At 42.1% G+C, this 19,336-nt stretch overlaps 1 protein-coding gene across 1 annotated transcript in view; it reads right to left on the bottom strand.

Moving 5' to 3' along the window:
• TNRC6C (trinucleotide repeat containing adaptor 6C) overlaps positions 1 to 19,336 on the bottom strand; it is a 95,986-nt gene that overhangs the window by 69,853 nt on the left and 6,797 nt on the right. The window contains exons 2-3 of the mRNA XM_064395841.1: positions 5,792 to 5,891; positions 4,972 to 4,993 (exon numbers count right to left, since the gene is read on the bottom strand). Coding sequence (XP_064251911.1) covers positions 4,972 to 4,993; positions 5,792 to 5,854 — 85 coding nt within the window. The 5' untranslated portion in view covers positions 5,855 to 5,891. The remainder of the gene's footprint in view (positions 1 to 4,971; positions 4,994 to 5,791; positions 5,892 to 19,336) is intronic.

Consider the following 19,336-nt stretch of genomic DNA (forward strand, 5'->3'; position numbering starts at 1 on the left):
GCCTCTGCTGGTTCCTACAATAATATGACATAAACCAGAAAAACTCAAGACTTTTCTTTTTAAAAAGACTGATTGTGTTACATACTGTCAGAATTCTACTTAAAACCCTGATGAGATTCTCTAAAAAGTTTCATTTTCCCTTTTTTGCTATGGAACTGCCACTAAAGATCTACCACAGGCAGAAGGAGCACATTATCAATACACACAAACTTCATTTCTCTGTGAGCAGAATGGAGGTTACACACACAAAGGAGCACAGGCAGAGAACATTCTAACAGCCCATTTGGGCAGGGTGAGTAAAGAATCAATTTTAAAATATGCAATAATCTACAAGGCTGATTTGGAAATGAAAATAATCCAACTTTGGAAACAGGTATGCTGCAACTCCTGTCATCCCAACAGAAATGCCAGAGCAGAGGATGTGATCTCAGATATTTTCATCCATTCTTTTTTTCCTTTAAACTCCCTTTCCATGTTCCTCCAGGTAAAATGTGCAGCTCTGCCTGTGGGATAACCTGAAGGAAGTATGCCAACATTTGTGACACCACAATGCTTTACCCAGCAACCACACACTGTTAAATGTTTTCTGTTCAATCCCCCAAAATAAAATGTATGAAAGCATAAACGCTGGCAGAGTCATCTCCCAGGCTGCAGACAACCTCCCTGACTCTGCGAGCTGCATATTAAAATCATCACAGCCCGAGGAGTCCCAAGGCACACAGCCAGACAGCCTGGGGGAGGGGACAGCTCCTCACCAGACCACAGATGGAAGGGAATGATGCTCAGCTCGGGAGCCACTGCACCACTGGCACAGGGGACAGGCAGTGCTGAGTCCCAGGATCACTGCAGCCACTCCAGCTCCTGCAATCCTGCTGCATCATTCCCCAGCAGTGAGCTGAAATTCCCTTTTTCCCCTTGGAAAGCCCAGCTCTCCCTGCCTGGTCCCATGCCATGAACATGCCAGACAGACCTGCAGGGATCATGGAGGTCCAAGAGGCACAAATTGACCAGCTCTGCTTTAGAGTAAAGGGATAAAAATATTTTCCAGCTAACACTTTTAATCAAAATATTTACCAAAATACTTTTTATGTTAGACTAACTGCAGTATATAGACTTAACTGTTTTTACTTCTCTGTTTGCAGATTTAGCACTTACCTTTATTGCAAATAATGCTGGAGGGTTGGATGGACACTTTGCCTTTCAATTACCAGGGTGGATGTTTGAGTAACAATCCACTTAAGTTATTTTATATCAGCTTTGAACAAATGCATTCAGCTGAGGTGGGAGTGGAGCAGGCAAGGAGCTGATCACCTGTGCTGACTAAACCTGCAGGAGGATGGCTAGAAGAGAAGCAGCAGCAAAACCCACCCTGATAGCATTTATGAGAAGCACAGCTCCCTTAAAGCCCCTGCAGTTATTAAATAACAGCCATTCCCATACTAGTGACCCTTTACCATACACAACAGAGCTCACAATTACAGCTGAATGTTTTCATTAGAAAAGCCCTTACACACAAAGTTTTTTGATCAAATGCACATAAACTGGCAAGAGTTTATACATGTAAAATAAACACTAATAGCCTGTGCTCAATAGTCCTGTTCTGAAAAAAATTACCATAAAAGAACAACAACTTGAATGTGCAATAAAAACCTGCTCATTTCCCACCTCATCTAATTCTGCAGTGCTTCTCTCCAGCTGAACAGGAAGACTACTTTCATTTGTTTTCAAGTAATTGAGAAACATTTCAGGTCTTTATCAGCTCTCCAATCTTTCTTCTTTTCACATTCCCTAGAATTGTTGCCAACAGGGTATTTATAAAGGATCCAGCCTCACAAAAATACTCAAGCAAACAACGTTGCAAGGGGAAAAAATAGAAACTGAAGGAGCTGTTATGTAGAGATGATTTAAAGGGTTGGATCATTGTTAAAAAAGAGAAAATAATTTGTTTCAGTGGATGCAAGAGCTGTGTGAGGGAGCACTCCTAGCCCTGGGCTCCTGCAGCAGGCACATACCTTTCCCCTAAGGGTGGAAATTCATGTTTATTTTGGAAAGGTTTGTGCTCCACATCACAAATGGAAACATTCAGCTGGGGCTGAGGCCTCAGAGCAAGACTGAACTGACAACACACCACAAACACACCCCCACAGGAAACCTCCTTCCTCTTGCTTCCCTTCTCTTTCCTGAGGCCTCACCAGACACTGAACCTGCAGCAGCCAGATCAGCTCCGAGCTGCACGTACAAAACACGAGCTCATTATTGCCCAGGACAGCAACTCACACCTCTGTGACACACAAATCCATGAAAAACTAACTATTCATCAAAAAGAATCAGACCTTGGTCACAGGTTTCTAGCACAGAAGAAGCCAACCCAAAAGACAACCCTCCCTCCCTCCCTCTCAAGCCTCAGCACCTGGCCCTTCCACCCACCCAGCAAGGTGCCTTCTCCTCCACAAACACTGCTGAGAGCAAACAGGGGGCTGCACAAACACCCTGCCCCAGGCAGCTGAAAAACAAACTGAAAAACCCTTCCACATCCCACCTGCACTTGTCTGATTTCTTTTTCTCCACTAGGACCCAACCTCTCACTGCCATGGCAACCCAGTTGCAGAACTCAGTGACACACACATAAAATTAAGCAATTTTTTTTAAGTTACCACAAAGAGCTCCATTAAGTCATATTTATAAAGATCTCACCTACTAAAAACTACATTTTGCAAATGCCCAGCTCCAGTCCAGCTTTAATCTCTGATTTAATACATCCTGCCCACTGGCATGCATTACCTGCTGCAGTCCATTCACTCAGTTTTACTCTGCCATCCTGTCATCACAACTAATTTAATTGCTGTGTCCCAGATAGGAAATAAATTAACTAAATTCAATGATAATCCCTGTGTTGCCATTTAGTTCTAGTAGCATGTGTCACTCATCCTTGAAAAGGTATCCAAATAAAGCACTTGGTGCAGCACTGCAATAAAGTTTACAGTCAACTCTGAATATTGCAGAGAAAAAGTTCAGATTTTTCCTCTCATTAATTCTGTATTAATATTTTATCGATATTAAGAAATTCCTGCTATCTCTCATAAACTCATGAACATCCCTCCTAAAGATAAATGTAAGGAACTGCACCATAAAGTGGAAATAAAACATTTCCACAGAGCAACCTGAAAAGCAATGAGTATTTGCCAGACAAAGGAAATTCAAAGAAGGGTCACTTCCAGGACTGTAAATAACCCCTGGCCCTTGCCCTGAGCATGAACAGGAGCTTTGGGCTCTCTGTAGGACAGATCCCCCTTCCAAGTGCTGAACCACAAAAGCTGCATCACTGCTTCTGACAGATGAAATAATAAATGACAAAGCTGCTTCACCTCCAACAAAACTCTCCTTATCCACTGCTGTCTTCTTCCTGATCCATATTTTATAGCAATAGAAATTGCTTAAATACATGGATAATGAACAAAAAAATCCAACAGATGGAGAAATGCAGTCCCTAAATTTGAAAGAAACAAACTCACGAGCATACCTGAAAAACTGAAGTTATTAACTAGAAACTTAAACGTGGCAGTTTCAAGCAATTAAAAGCAAAGCTGTCACAACACAGACAGAAATAGTAACATCCCACAGAGGGAAAGCAGAAGGCTCTGTGTCTCACTCGTAACAGAAATGAAGAGCCACTGCATTACCACGTGAAAATGAATTTAGTTACCCTGACAGCAAAAACATCTGCTGCTGAATTGTGATATTAAAAAGTCATTATAATCCATTATAGAACAGTGAAATCTTTTCACACAGAAATGAGCTGATACAGAGAACAAAGCAAGCAATACTGTGAAAACAGAAATATTCCATTTAGATAGAAATTGCTCTTATGTATCTTAATTCCAAGGTTTTTCATGTACCTAAGTTTTGGTGGGACCCACATACCTCTGCTCCCTTCTCCTGAAAGTAAAATTCAGTGTTATAATAAATGACATGAGATCTCACAGTGCAGGTGCTACAGAATTCAAACTAAAACTTTCTGACCTCTCCCCTTCTACAAAGGAAAAACTTAGAAATAAAAGGACAGATTTTCAATAAATTACTGTTACAGTATGTTTATCATGCAGTTATTATTTAATTTTTCTGAATTCATATGGCTGAAGTAATATTTAATTTCTGCTGTATGTATAAATCATAACTGTTTCAAATTTAAGTTGTTTAGTCCAGCCCTTATGTTAGGCTTGGCTCTTTTCTAATTCTCATTCTGTGGGACTCTGGGAAGCTCCACTTGCCTGTCTGTCATCTAATTCTCCACCAAGAAATGCCAATGCATTCGAGCTGGCTCACAACTGAGGCACAAAAAGATCTGTAAGCCATCAGCTGCAGTGGACAGACATTCCCTTACCTCTTTTCCTCACCTTTCTGCAAGCCACAGCTTCATTACCTTTTCTCCCAGGGAACCTGGCAGCCCACTGCCCCAAAGGGGAAGGCATTCCTTACCTCTGCTGCTTCCTGACCCTGCTGCAAAGCAGCTCCACTCTCTTCCCAGGCAGAAAACCCACACAGAAAGAAAAACAGGCACTGGTGGCAGCAGGGGAAATAGTTTCTTCTAAGCTCCATGAATTGAGTTTACACATTAAATTGAGTTGAATTGTGCAAGGGGAAAGGGGCAATTACTTGTCTTTGAAACAGATAAATAACTACTAACAACTAAATGGAAAACTGCATCTGTCTTGACAAAAGAGATGACACATGCTGTGTTATGGTTCACAGAAAATTAATCCATATATTCTTGTCAAAAGGCTGCCATAGAATACCCAGCAAGATAAGCCAAAGCTTATGCTGAGAATCCCAACTAAACTTCAGGAACATAACAATCCTAGGAAGATATACTCCCCTCATTACACAGACACAATGAATGAAAAGTACAAACACATTTTTTAAACAAGCTTATAAAAATATCAAACATTTCACAGAGAATAAACAGGAATTTACCTTTGGTTTTTTGTTCAGCAGCCTGAAAGAAGAGAAGAACAAAACAAATCAACTAATTGTCAATACTGCAAATGATACCTAACAATTACAGGGCTGCAGGCCTAACTTTTTTGCAGAAACTGCTTACATAAATCAGGCATTTGTTTCATTTAAGGACCAGAGAATCTTACTTAAGTCCATGTGATAGAAATGTCTGCCTGAAGAAGAAGCAGATGCCAAAGAGAAGTGTAAAGAATGACAAGAGAGGGCAGCAGCCCCCTCCACCCCCCCAGCCTTCCCCCTCCTGAGGGGCAGGGGCTTTCTGGACCCCCACTCTGTGTGTGAACCCCTGAGCACCCAGCAGAATTAACTTCTGTGACTTTGCCCAGCATCCCTTTGGATCCACCCACACTATCAGCTTTCACAGAAGACTTGTTTATTTTTTAATCTGTTTGGAATTTTTTATGATGCCCAATTTTTATACCAGAAAAGACAGCGATCAACTCTTATTTCAAATTAAAACCAACTGTGCAATCCACAAAATGAGGGAGGAGAATGCCCAGCAGTGAAAATGAGCCTGGGATCCCAGAGTGCCTCCAGCACCTGCTGGGGCTGACCCAGGCACTCTGGGTGAGGAGTGGCCAGGTGTGGCATGGTGAGCACGGGCAGTGCCACAGCCCTGGCACGGCTGCGTGGGCAGCATTCTGTGACCACAGCCTGTCCCCAAGCCAGTGACAATGATCCAGTGCCAGGCTCACTCCCAGAGGTGAAGCTGCAGCATCAGTAGCCACAGGCACATTTAAAAGTGAAGGGATCAATCACAACAGGAACGTGAACAAACCTTTTTCTGAGCACCTTCCTTCTTTTTCTTTTCTTCCTGCTTTTTCTTTTTCTTTTCTTCCATCAAATGTTCCTCTTCTTGTGTTTCTTGTTCTTTCTCCCTGATAAAAACAAAGGTTAGGAAGAGCTTTTCAGTAAGATGAAGTTTCTCTAGGAAGGTGAATAATCCATATTTGCATTGCTAACTTTCTACATCTCGTGTCTAAAAAAGGCTGCTTCTAATCTGCAATAAAAGTACTAAAAAAGAGCTGCTCCAAAATTGAAACTCACAACAAATAAAATAGCAGGCAGTGAGAATTCAGAAAGGATAGATTTTATTTGGAACCTTTTTCCACAATCACTCATAAGCACTGTTTAACATTAGCATATTCTAGGGAAAGAAAGTTTGAAACTGGAAAAAAAAGGAACAAACTCAAGTAATTAATGCAAGTTCTGCTGGCTTTCAGCAGCTGTGATTCACAATATACCTTGAAGATCATGAGCAAGTACATTATTTTGCAACTATTTTTCTCTTTTTGATCAAACACATGCTGCATTCATTTTCCATACGCATCAATTTTGTTTTCAAGAGTTGTAAACTAAGGCTCAGATGAATTCCAATAATCATATTTTGTGTTCATCCTATAAATTCTAGCTGAAGAATTTGCATTAATGCAAAACCAGACTGTTCCAGTATCATCTTGATTAAAAATTAACCTGAATCCTTCCAAATCAAGAAGAAAACCCATCTGAAACCTTCTTTTCCCTGCTTCCTCTGTCCATCACTGAAATAAATGGTTATAGCCATGACCCTCCCAACATCCTTTTCAATAAATACCAATGCAAATAATTCATTTACTTCTCTATAACTGCTTTATCTTCCTTGACAGCTCTTCAGGTCCTGATCATTTATCAGCCTTACAGATCTTCTGAGAAGGCTGTTTCTGATGGGCTGAAGCCATTACCATCACTATTATTAGATTCAAAGCCTTCCAATTACTCCTCAAGACCACTTTTAGCCTAATTTTCTATTGCTTTACATTTAACTTGCCAAAGCCTGTAGCCCTCCCTCCCTTTTCTTTGTTTGGATCTTTGTTGTTGTTTAAAAAAATAGTTTTTTAGTTACGAAACTCTTTATTTTTGGTCACAATCCGTCAGACTGCTCTTTACCTAAAGAAGAAAACAACCACTCTTCAGATTTTGCACATTGTGTCTTCAGACGTTCCCCATGAAACATTTTGCCTCTTAACAAGTTTGCATTTTCCTACATAGTTTCCCTTTGTTATAAAAAAAGGAACATTGTAGCCTTCTGATATTTTGGCGCTGAAGGGAATTCTGGGATTTGGCTTTTTCCCTCGTCTGAAAATACTGATCCTGGCCACTGCAGATGCTTTAATGCTTACACAGATCCTGTATGGAGCTCCAGACTAAATTAAAAGCAGATTCCCTTTCCTTGTGTCACCCCAAACTATAAACACTCCAGAGAGCAACTCACAGCTCTAAACTTAGGTGTTAGTGCCTTTTTAAGGCACTTTACAGCACTCAGACTATTTACAGAGTGAGAGATATGGCAAGACCCAGGGTCTGGAACAGCAGCCAGAGCTTGGGCACATCTGGGAGCTCTTGGAGCACCCCTGGAGGTCCAGACAGCTGAAATGGCATTAAATATCTGGTTTTTAACTACTGATTCACCTTCTGTCATGGCCAAAAATTCACCACCTTATGCCAGTTCCAAAGGGCCACCTTTTAAATCCTGCACTGTAAACTGAGATTTGGGAAACATCTGCCCTTAGGAGCTGCAGGTGGGGATTTGCATGACACTAAAAAAATGTTAAATCACACTTAAGACAGAGGTGCATGAAACTGTACTTTTAAATGGCTTCTTCTAGGACTTTGCAAAAAGTGATGACTTAGGTTGCCAAAAGAAACGGAGTTGAAACTGTGCTGGATTTGCCTTTATCCCTGTTAGCTCAGTGGAGAACAGAAGTCCCCAGGACCTCGGAAACTACAAAGAAACAACATCCAGTCCCTTCATTTGCAGCACTCCCTGCCCAAGTCACAGCAGACTCCACAAAGGCCCTGTTCCAGTGAACTCCCCCAAGCTCTCAGACTCTTGCCAGAGAAGTTCAGCTTTCCCTGGTTTTTGAAAGCAGGTGAATGAAACAAGTCCATGTAAAATGAGAAACTTTTTGGTTTCCTCTCGCTGGTACTTAAGAAACCCCATGCCATTACAGCAATTCCAGAACACCACAGTTACATTTAAATCCCCTTCAATACTCAGGGCAGTATTTAAAAACAAAAACAAAAAACCACACACAAAAACAAACCACCACCACTACCACTTTGCCTAACATGCAGAGTTTTCTTTAACCTATAAAAGTACTTATTACAAACTTCCTTGTTAGGCCTCTTTTTCAATATCAAGTTCTTTTCCGAAAATACCAGGTTGAAAGGGATTTTAAGGATCATCTGGGACAACCTTTCTTGGTCCAAGCCTTTAAAGAGTCCAACCCTGGGGATCAACTTTCACCACTGCCAAAATCGTTCCTTACACTGGACTCCACTATCAATCTTTGTTTCCAGGCAATGCAGTGGAATTTCCAAATATTCCAAATTTCAACTCAGTGGATTTTTCAAATCCAGGAAGAGCAAACATTTTGCTCCACTAAGAATACATCATATTTTATCATCATATTAGCACAGCAATTACAACATCAGAGGTAGAAGTGCCGCTTCTCACAAAAACCTGAGGTTTGGTTGTGGGGTTATTTTTTTCATTTCTGAGATTAAAATAGCCTCGGATTAGCTCAGCAAATGATACTGCAATTTTTAATGGAGCTCAATTTTCAAAACTGATTTACATAATGACACTTCTGAATACATGTGCTTTAAATATGCTTAAAATAGAAATAAAGCTCCAAGCGGCCTCTCAGCAACTCTTGCTGTCACTTTTAGGCAGAAATTAGTCATCTACGAGCAAAACAAAAGGAAAACAATAAAAACATGGCTATATAAAGTTTGATTACGTTGTCAAAGGCACATGTTGCAGCTTTACTTCCTGAGCGACAATTTAATCTTTATTGCAGGAAATAGGCTAAAACATTTATGAATACAAAGCTCATGTTCTAAAGCAGGAGTGTCTCAGAATATCCCTGTAGGAGTTTGCCTTGTTCTTACATATGGATCTGAATGGGGAGGGATTTTTATGAGCAAGGAGTTTTACTACAGAATGAAGTGGTGTTTTCACAGATTGCAAATCGCTTATGAAATCCAAGCCTAACCCAAGGTTATCTTGAAAGTGCATGTGCTTGAGAGCTCTCAGAGCAGGAAAGCAAGAGGAGCTCAGGTCACGGCCACAACAACTCCAGCACTGTGCCTCTGGCCTGCCACTGCCTGCTGCTGAAAGGTTTATTAATCCCTTTCAAAAATTAACAAATCTAGGCTGATTTATTTATTAAGCTAAGCAAGAACTTGAGTTTTCTAGCTGGATTGTTTCCGCAGCTTAAGGCACAGCTGGTATTGTGGATCAGCACTGAGGGGACATTCTGGATGCATTTTGCAATATTCCTTTTGGGAAGTGTTCTTCAACAACCTCCAGGTAGAGACTATTTGTATTATTGCCCATAATTTTAGAGTTTTAGTGTTTTAGAGTTCAGAAGTTCCTGCAGTAATTGAGGCCTAAACACAGACCTGTCTCTCTTCTCATTCTATGTCACACTGCTCCTAACCTCAACAACCTCATTAATTTTGTTGTATAAGCAAGATACTGAAGGTTTATTTAATAACACAGGAAAACTGCCTTTTCAGCACAGCATTCCTAATCTTTGCCTACAGATGCCTTTGTTTGGTTTAGCCACCACACTTTAATTCCAAGATACCTCTTGTACCTTAAATCCTACTTTATGCTGGAATAAACCCCCCTGACACTGGTGGAATTCCTACAGAATTCCTACAACTTGCACACAGCTGCTCAAGCACTGCTCTGGTTTTCACTTCCCTCACCATACAAGAGGCCATTGTGCTTTCCTGCACAGGCATTTTTCCTAACAGTGATGATGAGAGGGGAAAAAAAGAAAATCTTATAACTAGAATTGTGAGGAACTGGCAAATATTCATCCAAATGCAGGCTGTGGAGAATTTATGGAGGGAATTAATAGATTCATGCACTGTTACAGGTGATAACAGAGGGTTTGGACAGCACAGACACGAGCTCTCAAAGACAAGTTCTCCAAATCTGGTATCATACAGTTTCTAACAGAAAGGAAGAAAATGACTACTTAGGAAATTCTTCAAGACCTGACTGTAAGAAAGAAGTGGCTGAAATCTTGAAGGCAGAAAAGAGCTTGAAGGGTGGTGATAAAATGGGATTAAAAATTAACATCAAAGCAAGAACATCAAACTCTGGAAAGGCAGGCTTTGATTCCTTCAGGACACCTGAAATACTGTCCCATTTGAAGGGGCAGGTGCTGTTTGCTGGAAGTCACCAGGAACCTAAACAACAATGCAGACAGACACATGGACAGCAGGAATCCTACACAAAGCAAGAGGTCACCAGAGCATCTGCAATCCTTGTTTTCACAAGTGCTGGAACAGATAAACTAAAATTCTGTATTTGCCTATTGCTAATTTTGTTTCCTGCTTCATCTTTACATGGTCCAGCTCTGTGACCTTTGCAGAGTAAATATGGGTGAAGGGAAGGAGCTGGTGTGACTGTTAAAGTGCCAGCTTTGTTCCCTTGATATCCAGGCTCAGTCATTAATCAAAAAGAGTCAAGCTGCTCCCTAATTACAAGCTCCCCAATCACCTCAAAAAAGAAAGCGGCATGCAAAACTAGGTCAAATAAATAAGAAGGAAATATGAAAAAAACCCAGCACAAACACATGGGGAACAAACTGAGAAAACCCAGAAAAATACGAGCACTGTGCCTACAAAAAGCAACAACAAACCAACCTTGAAGTGCTTCATTAATATGCAGGAGGAAATATTAGTTTTGCTTCTTGGTGGGGAAGGGGGAGCAGTGACAGATGACCCTGTGAGGGCTGAAGTGACAGTACTTTTCTTTCTGTTCCAGCCCTCCCTAAAGAGGTCAGCGGGGAACAGATGGCCGACAACGGCCGGCGCTGGTGCGCAGCCCGCGGTGACGAACCCGATTTCTCCAGGGATTTCTCCAGGGATTTCATGGAGCAAAGCACCCACAGCAGGCTGCTCCTGCCCCACATCCACCCCTGCAATGGTCCATTCTGGCTTCCTCTCCAGGGCTGATGAATACAGCTCCAGAATGTGGGATTTAGGGTACAGGGAATATTTTTTTTTGTCTGCTCTGAGGGGTTCTAACCCACTGTGGCACATTACAACAGAAATTCAGCAGGTCCCTGCCTTGTGGGAGGGGTTTTGGGGGTTTTTATTGGAATTTTGCTAGCAGTCCAAAGAGGAAATCAGGCCAGCAAAGGCAAGAACAGCTTAAAAATTCCTTCGAGAAATGGGATGTTCCCCCTGGCTGGGCCTGCTGTCATTTCACCACGTCTCAGTCATTGCAGGTTACCTTAAAGCACGAGCAGGTGGAGGGATGGCACTCTGCAAGAGCAGCAGATGGCAAAGAATGTGCACAGAACTTAAAAGGGAAGAGAGAAAAACATCAGCAAGAGCTAACAAGGATTTGTGGAGGAGAAAAAAAACTGATTTTTTTTTTCCTACAGCACAGTTCCAGGTATTTTTAGAAAAGATGAAAGAAAAGCAACTAAAGTACATAACTGACTTATCCACATGGAGATTTTTGTTAGCAAGAATATGGTTGCTTTATTATTTAATAGTTTTAAGAACTACTATTTAATAATTTTAAGGTACATAACAAAATTCCAATAAAAACCCCCAAAACCCCTCCCACACGACAGGGACCTGATGAATTTCTGTTGCAGTGTGCCACACATCCAGCAGCAAAGTTTTTATTAACCATTTTGCTGCTGGAAAAATGTGTCCACTTACTTCATTTCCAGAATATATCAAGTCATGGGGCTGGAAAACAATTAAGGAGGGACAATATTCAGAACACTGTGATGAACTCAAAATGCAGGGAAAAGGCAGAGAATCAGTGAGAAAAGCACAGGGCACCATGTTTGGCAGGAAAAATCTTATATAAATGCAGCATAGGGAACACATGGCAGACCACCAGTTTTGGGGAGACAAAAAAGCAGGTGCTACACTGGATTTCACTCCAAAGGCAAAGAAACAACATCACAGATGGTCAAAAGGTCTTTAGTTGATGTTCTGTGTCCAGCTTGGGACTTCTACAGCAAGAGAGACACAGGTCAGCTGGAGAGATTCCAGAAAACAGCACCAAGGAAATCAAAAAAGCACAGCCCCTTGGAAAAAACTTCACTTTATCTGAAGAGATGGCAACCCTGTTATTCAAAAAGGTGTTGAAGACAGAGGTAGAGAACCACAGAGTAAAATCCTTCTCCTTTAGCTGTGGTAAGTAGCACTGAATTTAAATTGCAACAAAGAAGATTTGGATTAGGTAAAGAAAAATCCTCCACACTGAAGCATTTAAAAAAAAAAACAACATTAAAATGTATACCAAGTCTTTATAAATATACATTTGGAGAAGAGGAAAAAACATAAAAAGAAAAGAAGATTTGTTTTTTATGAAGCAATGCTGATACAAGGCCACACCAACTCCTAGACACAAAAACCATTAGACAGAGAACTGGAGAACTCTACCCATTGACAAAGTGAAATCCTACAATCTCCTTTCCAGGGAATTAGTGGGGGAAAAGCCCCCAGTGACACCACTGTGCACAAGGTAAGTCTATGGAGGAGGTACATGTTCACTTGTGAGCTTGAAACTACACCCTGGAATTTGAAATCTGGGTGCAAAATTTGTTCTGTGGGGAGGTTCAATGAGAGTTTTTGTTTGACTTCAATTTATGATTTCTTGATCTCATGTTTTGGGGTTTCTCACTGTCCAATTATGTCCCTGTCCTGCAATCAACCCTGCAATTAATAATTATTTGCCTTGACAGGAGATTCCTTCCTCTGAAACATCAAGATATCATCCATTCTAACAGATGTGGGCTGGGACTTTGATACCTCCAGTTTCTGGTGAACTTATCTTGAAATGTGTAACAGAAAACTGATGTGAACAGGGGCAGCAGCCAGATTCCTGCAGCCACTTAGAAATTCCCCCAAATCTGGAGTCTCTGCAGGAGCAGAATGTAGCTGCCACTCAAAACCAACCAAGAACATCACAGCATTAGCTGAGAACATGGTGTGAAAAGCAACACATTCAATTAAAATTGCTGAAACTAGAGGCAGATTTTAGGTTGCCCAAGAGATTAAATTAAAATCCTGCTCCTACAAACTGTAGAACAGAAATTGCAGGATCAGAAAGAGTTCTCTGTCTCAAGGCTGTGTTTCTAGCAGCAGCACACAGTGTTTCTCTAAGATGTCACTTTGGAATATTGGTTGAAGAGCAATAAAATCCTGGCAGGACCCCAAGGAGGGAAAAGGAGAATTCCAGCTGGTGTGTGCTGCAGGACCTGGGCTCCCACTGGAAGTTTCCAGCTCACCCAGTGTTAACTTACTGTGACCCTACTTTGTGTACACATAAGGTAAATAACCACTCAAGCAGATTAGATTAGAACAAAAATAAAACAGAACAGGTAGTTACTATCATTCAATTCAAGATATTTTTCAAAAGCACACCAACCTGGCCTTTTTTTAGCTTCTGCTGGTTATTACCAATGACTGGAAGAGGGGGAATTCCAGAGAAGATAAAGTTTTATACACTAAAGATGCAGATGAACTATGACTGATAAACCAAAAGTTTGAAGAGCCAATATTTGAGCACTGCCAAGTCCTGGTAAATGTTTGCAGGGCTTGGAGCAGGTTTTTTTTTTGTGTGTGGTTTTTTTGGTGTTGTTTTTTTTTAATCTAGAGATTTCTTTTTGGTTTTGTTAAACACTCCAGTTTCTCTGGTGTGTTAGCTGAGAGGGATGGGTACTGCAGTAAAACCAGGAATGCTGCAGGTGTGTGGTTACCCCTTCATTACTGAGCACTGCACACTAGAGTGGATCTGCAGAGCAAAACTGTCACTGGAGAGGATTTCTTAACTCCCACCATCCCTGCTTCAGGTGGAGCCTGGCTCCAGCCTGCTCCCATGCAGCAGGAAAGCATTAACTGCACCCTTGGAACTCATCACCCAGTGACATTTTATTTAAAAGGAATCTGATAACTGCGCTCCAAGACACATGACGCCAATCAAAGCACAGCAAGTGGGGACAACCACATGATCAGTCATGGAAGCTCCAATCCAAATGAAGAGATTCATGTAGACAATCCCACAGGGATGCCAGCACACAGGTTCATCCCCTCTCCACAGTGCAGGGATATCAGTGTACACACAAACTCCAACACGGGGCAGCTCAAGCAGTTAGCAGGTAAATGTGGCCGTGGGCTTGAACTGTACACCAAACCTCAGCCATTTATGCATTTCAGGCATGAACCATACCCAAAGTTACTCCCTCAGTCTGCTGACAACACCCCAGCAGATCTTGGGTACTCCACCAGGCTATGCAAGGATCAGAAGAAAAAAAGGCCCACACCTAAAAAAAAAGCTTGCCTTAAATTAATCACCCAAAGCAGGCTACAAACAGCAAGAAACATGCTATGAAAAACAACTCTCCTCCCCCAGCAAACACAGAGCTGATGGAAAAATTAAGCTACACACTGTGAAGGGTGCAGATAACCAGATTTACATTCCCAGCACCCTCCCTCCAGGCCTGATGATAGTTACCAGCAGTTGATCTGGCATCTGCTCCACAGCTCGTCCCCAATCTTCCTGGGACATAATGCACAAAGGAAAACAGCTTTGGAATCCAGCAGCTCAGCGAGAGCACAGCATGTTTGTCTCTCCAGATACTGCTGGCTATTTTGGTTTCTGGAAATACTTCAGAAGATGAGAGCCCTGTGCCAGTCCCCCTCACTGACCAAGTGTCACCCTTCAGCTGACCCAGGAGCAGAAGCAACCCACAGACAAGCTGTAACTGAACTCCAAGAACACTTTAGAGGAGCACTGCTTCCTGGGGCAGCTGCACAGGGAGACTGCAACGTAGGAGGCCAGGAAATTGGAACAGGAGCTCCACAGGATGTTTTGCCACGCAGGCTCAGAGCTGACCACTCCCAGGGACGGAGGCTGGTGGAGCCAGTCAGTCACCTGCCATCCTGAAGGGACAACGGGGTCAGGAGGGACAGGCCAGAGCTGGGAGCACTGAGCAGCAAACCCTCAGAGCCCTCCAGCAAGCAAAGCTAAGCCTTTATGCTCCTCTGCTGAAAAAAAACTGAAAAGCAAGTCTGTGTAACTACAATGATGCACCATTTTGCCTGTAAGCATTTCCAACAGGCCTAATCCTCCTTTCCCCTTCCATCACAGTTAGGTGCCAGTACTCAATTACTTCTGAGCCTAATCACTTTGTGAGCAGCAGGTGAAAGCACAGTGAACTTATTTATTGCCAGAGCTGAAGACCAGGTTGGTGTTGTCACACAAGTGGGGCTGGACAACACAACCTACAGCACGAAAAAAAGGGAACAGAATTTCCCCTGAAGACAGGGTTTATGGTGCTGCTCTGATGCTTACTCTGGGAATACGGTGGTGCTAACACCTTCAGCAAAAGACCCCCAGTGTACAGCAGCCACAGGCACACAGGTCCCTTGGGTGTCCATGCTCATGAGTGGTTCCAGTGTGATTACACAGGCCCAGGAAGGTGAGCAGCACCTCCCCTCAGGCAGAGTGCAAAACGCACACACACTGCCCTCATTCCCAGCCACAGGCAGGGAAACTGCACCAGGCATGTCCAGGAATAACACCAGCACACCAGCAGGACAGTGAGGAGCAGCAGGGACCTGACACACGCATGTGTCACCCGACCTGAACACTCATCTGCCCCTCTGAGATGACCTAAGGTCCCCTCCAGCCTGGGCTGTCCTGTGGTATTAAAATCATTTCCTGCACGTGTGGCAGAAGCTGTAGAAGCCATCTCTGCTACCCCAGCACTGAGATCTGCAGGTGTCACTCGGAGGCACAGTGGGTGAGATGCAGGACACTGCTGCAGCCCCCAGGGAGCTCATGGAGAGCTGGGTGGGAGAATCACAGGGCAGCAGCCCCACAGGGAAGGGGTGTCAGGGGTGTCCCCACATCCACCATCAGGAGGAATAAGGACACTGCTCCTCATGCTGTAGAGCCCAGGGTGGGCAGCATGAGGTGCTCCCTCCCCACACTGCCCTGGGAAGCTGAAGTCCCTCTGTGCTGTGTCACCTCATCATACCTGCTCCCACATGGACAGGGAAGCTGAATGCACAGCGGCTGACACAACAAGGCAAAATGAGATGAGAAAGGGAAAAGAGGTGTCAAAAGAACTCCTTGGCTTAAAAACCAAAAGGGAAATACACTCACAGCAAATATGATGATGGAGATCTAAGTTCTTGTAAGATGTTTATTCTTTTACAAGATTTCAGAATACACAAACCCATAATTTCCTTCTCCTGCATTTTTAAATTTGCTGAGTGAGCTCATTGAACATTCAAGCTGTTGTCTTCAAGTTTTCCAAATACCATTCTATTTAAAGGCACTGTGAATAGGGAATTCAATTTATCAAATGAATGAAAGAAGAATTCTTAGCAGGAACCCTGGTGAGCTAATCAAGAGTCACAATAAAATGTCAGGGGTCCTGGAATTCTCGGCAGGAGGTTAACACCAAATTTGATCTGAGTCAAGGAAGACAAAACACACTATAGACTAATAAACTGTACTAAAAGTTGTGCACTGCAAATCTCTGGAAGTTTTAACACAAATGAAGAAAATCTGCTTGGTTTGTGCACTTTATATACTCCGAGTATTTCACTACAAAAATCAAAACACATTGATCACCATAATCATGTAATTTAACTTAAAGAAAATACTTTTTGAAGCTTTTAAGTTTTTGTTCCACTGCATCTTCAGCTGCAAGCTGAAAATTAAGATGGCAGCATAATTTGAGTAAGATAAGAAACAATTACTCTGTGCTTATCTTTAGGCTGGAAACTGGATTCAGTTCAAGATTTATCCTATCATCCAAAATTAAGGTAACAGCATAATCCATCCACCTTTCCTTCCACAAACCTACCAGAGTTTAAAATATTAGCTCTGCAGTGCTGAAAGGGTAATCCTTAAAACTTGAGCTTAATGGAAATAAACTTCTCTGCTCCTCTCCTCACTTTCCATAGTAAAAGCATAAATTAGAATATCAGACCCAGCATCAGAATGGGCCATCATCCACTTTTCAACTTAGCAAATGAATAGCAGCTCCATGGGGGAGGAGAGACAGGGTGGGGGAGAGATGGGGAAAGGAAATAGCAATAAATGATCTTCCAGGACAGGAAAACTAGTTGCAGTAAATACCGCTTTGGAAATCAATTTATGGTCAATTATGATCTTAGTAATAACTATTTTATGCCTTCATTTAGTGCATGAAATGCCCAGGGGAGCAAATATTCTCAGAAATATATCCAATATGTCTCCAAGTGCGTTATCTGATCAGTAGATGCAGACAGAATTCCAGAAAGGGCAGCTCTTGCTTGTCTGGATGCTGACTGAGGGATGGGATGGGACAGGAGGGAAGCACAGCTTCAGTGCAGGTGGACTATCAGTGTTGCAGCATCACCCAGATGAAAAAAGATTGTATCTATCAGTCTGGGTTGTTGGCTTCAAAAGCAATGAGTTTTGTCATCACTGCAGTATTTCACACCTAGAAATTTGTGAAGTGCATTTCATTCTCACAAATGTAAGAAAAAATTAAAGAGTCTTTTTTTTTAGGCAAATCATTATGTAAACATCCATCCATCCACTAAGCCAACCATTGCTTTATTCAATTATTACATGTAAATGTGGTAGCAGGGTATAAAGACTGACATCTCTAATGCACTGTTGTGTAATGAGACTTACTCGGACCATTCTTTCCTCAAGTGAAGGAGTTTAGTTCTGTGAGGTTGATTAGAAGAATAGAAATAATAAAAAATATATATTCACCAAGCTCCACTAAGTCTCAGAGAATAAATCTGAAACACTGCTATTTATACAGAGACTCTGCTCCTTAACAGCAGCAGTTCTATTACTGTGAGACACCAAATTAAGCTCCACACCTGGATCAGACATATATTTTATTATAATCATATTAGAAAACATTAAATAGCATTTAGTTTGCTACCATTAGGCTCTCCTCCTTCCTCATCAGAAGATGTTGCATCCCCCTTATTGATTTATTTTTGTTTTTATTTTTATTCAAGATAAACATATACTTCATTATAGTTTACATCAGCAAAGAGAAAACAAATAATTTTATAGGCAGGAAGATGTGAACAGCACACAGTATGCCAACAGGTTATTTTTAACTAAAAGCAATTTCTTCTGCATCACAAAACAGGAATGAGTACTGGACACTTAACAGCATTCCACCAGAAGGAGATAAGGATGATTAGATTTGCAGAGATGGAGCATCTTTTGTAAGAGAAAGAATTTCAAGGCAGCACCCATTTCAAAGCCGACGATGTGGTAAAAATTCAAACACAAACACTGGAAGCAATTCTCCCCTGTTAAGTAAGTTTGTGCACTTGGTAAGTGCAACTAAAACCACTGAGGGAAGTTGAGACCTGCAGATGGACAGAACGATGTCAGCAGAGGGATAATGAGGAATCCTGCTCCTGCCTTTGGCAACACTGCAATGAGTGATTCACTTGATTTACACACACCCCCCATTAGGTTATACCTGCAGTGCTGCTGAAGTTTTTAGCTTCATATTTCATGTGCAGGATCACCCTCAAGGCTACTGTGAACATACACTGAATTCAAGCAAAAACATTACAAACACCACCAAGACCACCTTCCATTCATGACCTTGTAGGAACACAGGAAAATGGCACTCGGCACATTATGTATGCATCTGTACAGCTGATTTATTTTTTTTCCTTGGCATTCTCCCTGAACTGCTCCTTTTTTCTAGAATGGTTTGTGTTAAAGCACTGGGCTGATGCTCTTTTGTTTACCAGTAACCAGCTACTGTTTAAAAACAAGGATCTCCATTGTCAGCACCAATGAATGACTGAGCATCAGCCATGAAAACACTTTGGAATTCTGAAGAACTGAAAGACCTGAGAGTCGGAGGCTTGAGCAGCACTGAAATCAAACTGACACAACACAGATATCTGGCTGAGCTTAAAATAGACTTGGCAGAAGTCAGCGTGGACTAACAATCGATCTGTGGACACACTGACCACCCAGAATGTGCTCAAGCCATGGATAAGCACTCCCTATCCCCCCACCAAAACAAACAGCTCTCCCACTTCCCATCAGGAAGCTTTGGAAATGCAGGATGAGAGAGAAAACTGCAAACTTTGTGCATGCAGAACACAGGAAGGGAAGAAAGGAATAGGAAGGAAAACTGCACATCTAAAAAAATTAGGTGATGCCACTCTAAGAGACAACACCTTATCAAAGGCAGCAGCACCATCCCTTCAGAAAATCAGCATGGGAAAACATGCA

The sequence above is a fragment of the Passer domesticus genome, chromosome 20, assembly GCF_036417665.1.
Source record: "Passer domesticus isolate bPasDom1 chromosome 20, bPasDom1.hap1, whole genome shotgun sequence".
In the NCBI taxonomy this organism is placed as follows: Eukaryota; Metazoa; Chordata; class Aves; order Passeriformes; family Passeridae; genus Passer; species Passer domesticus.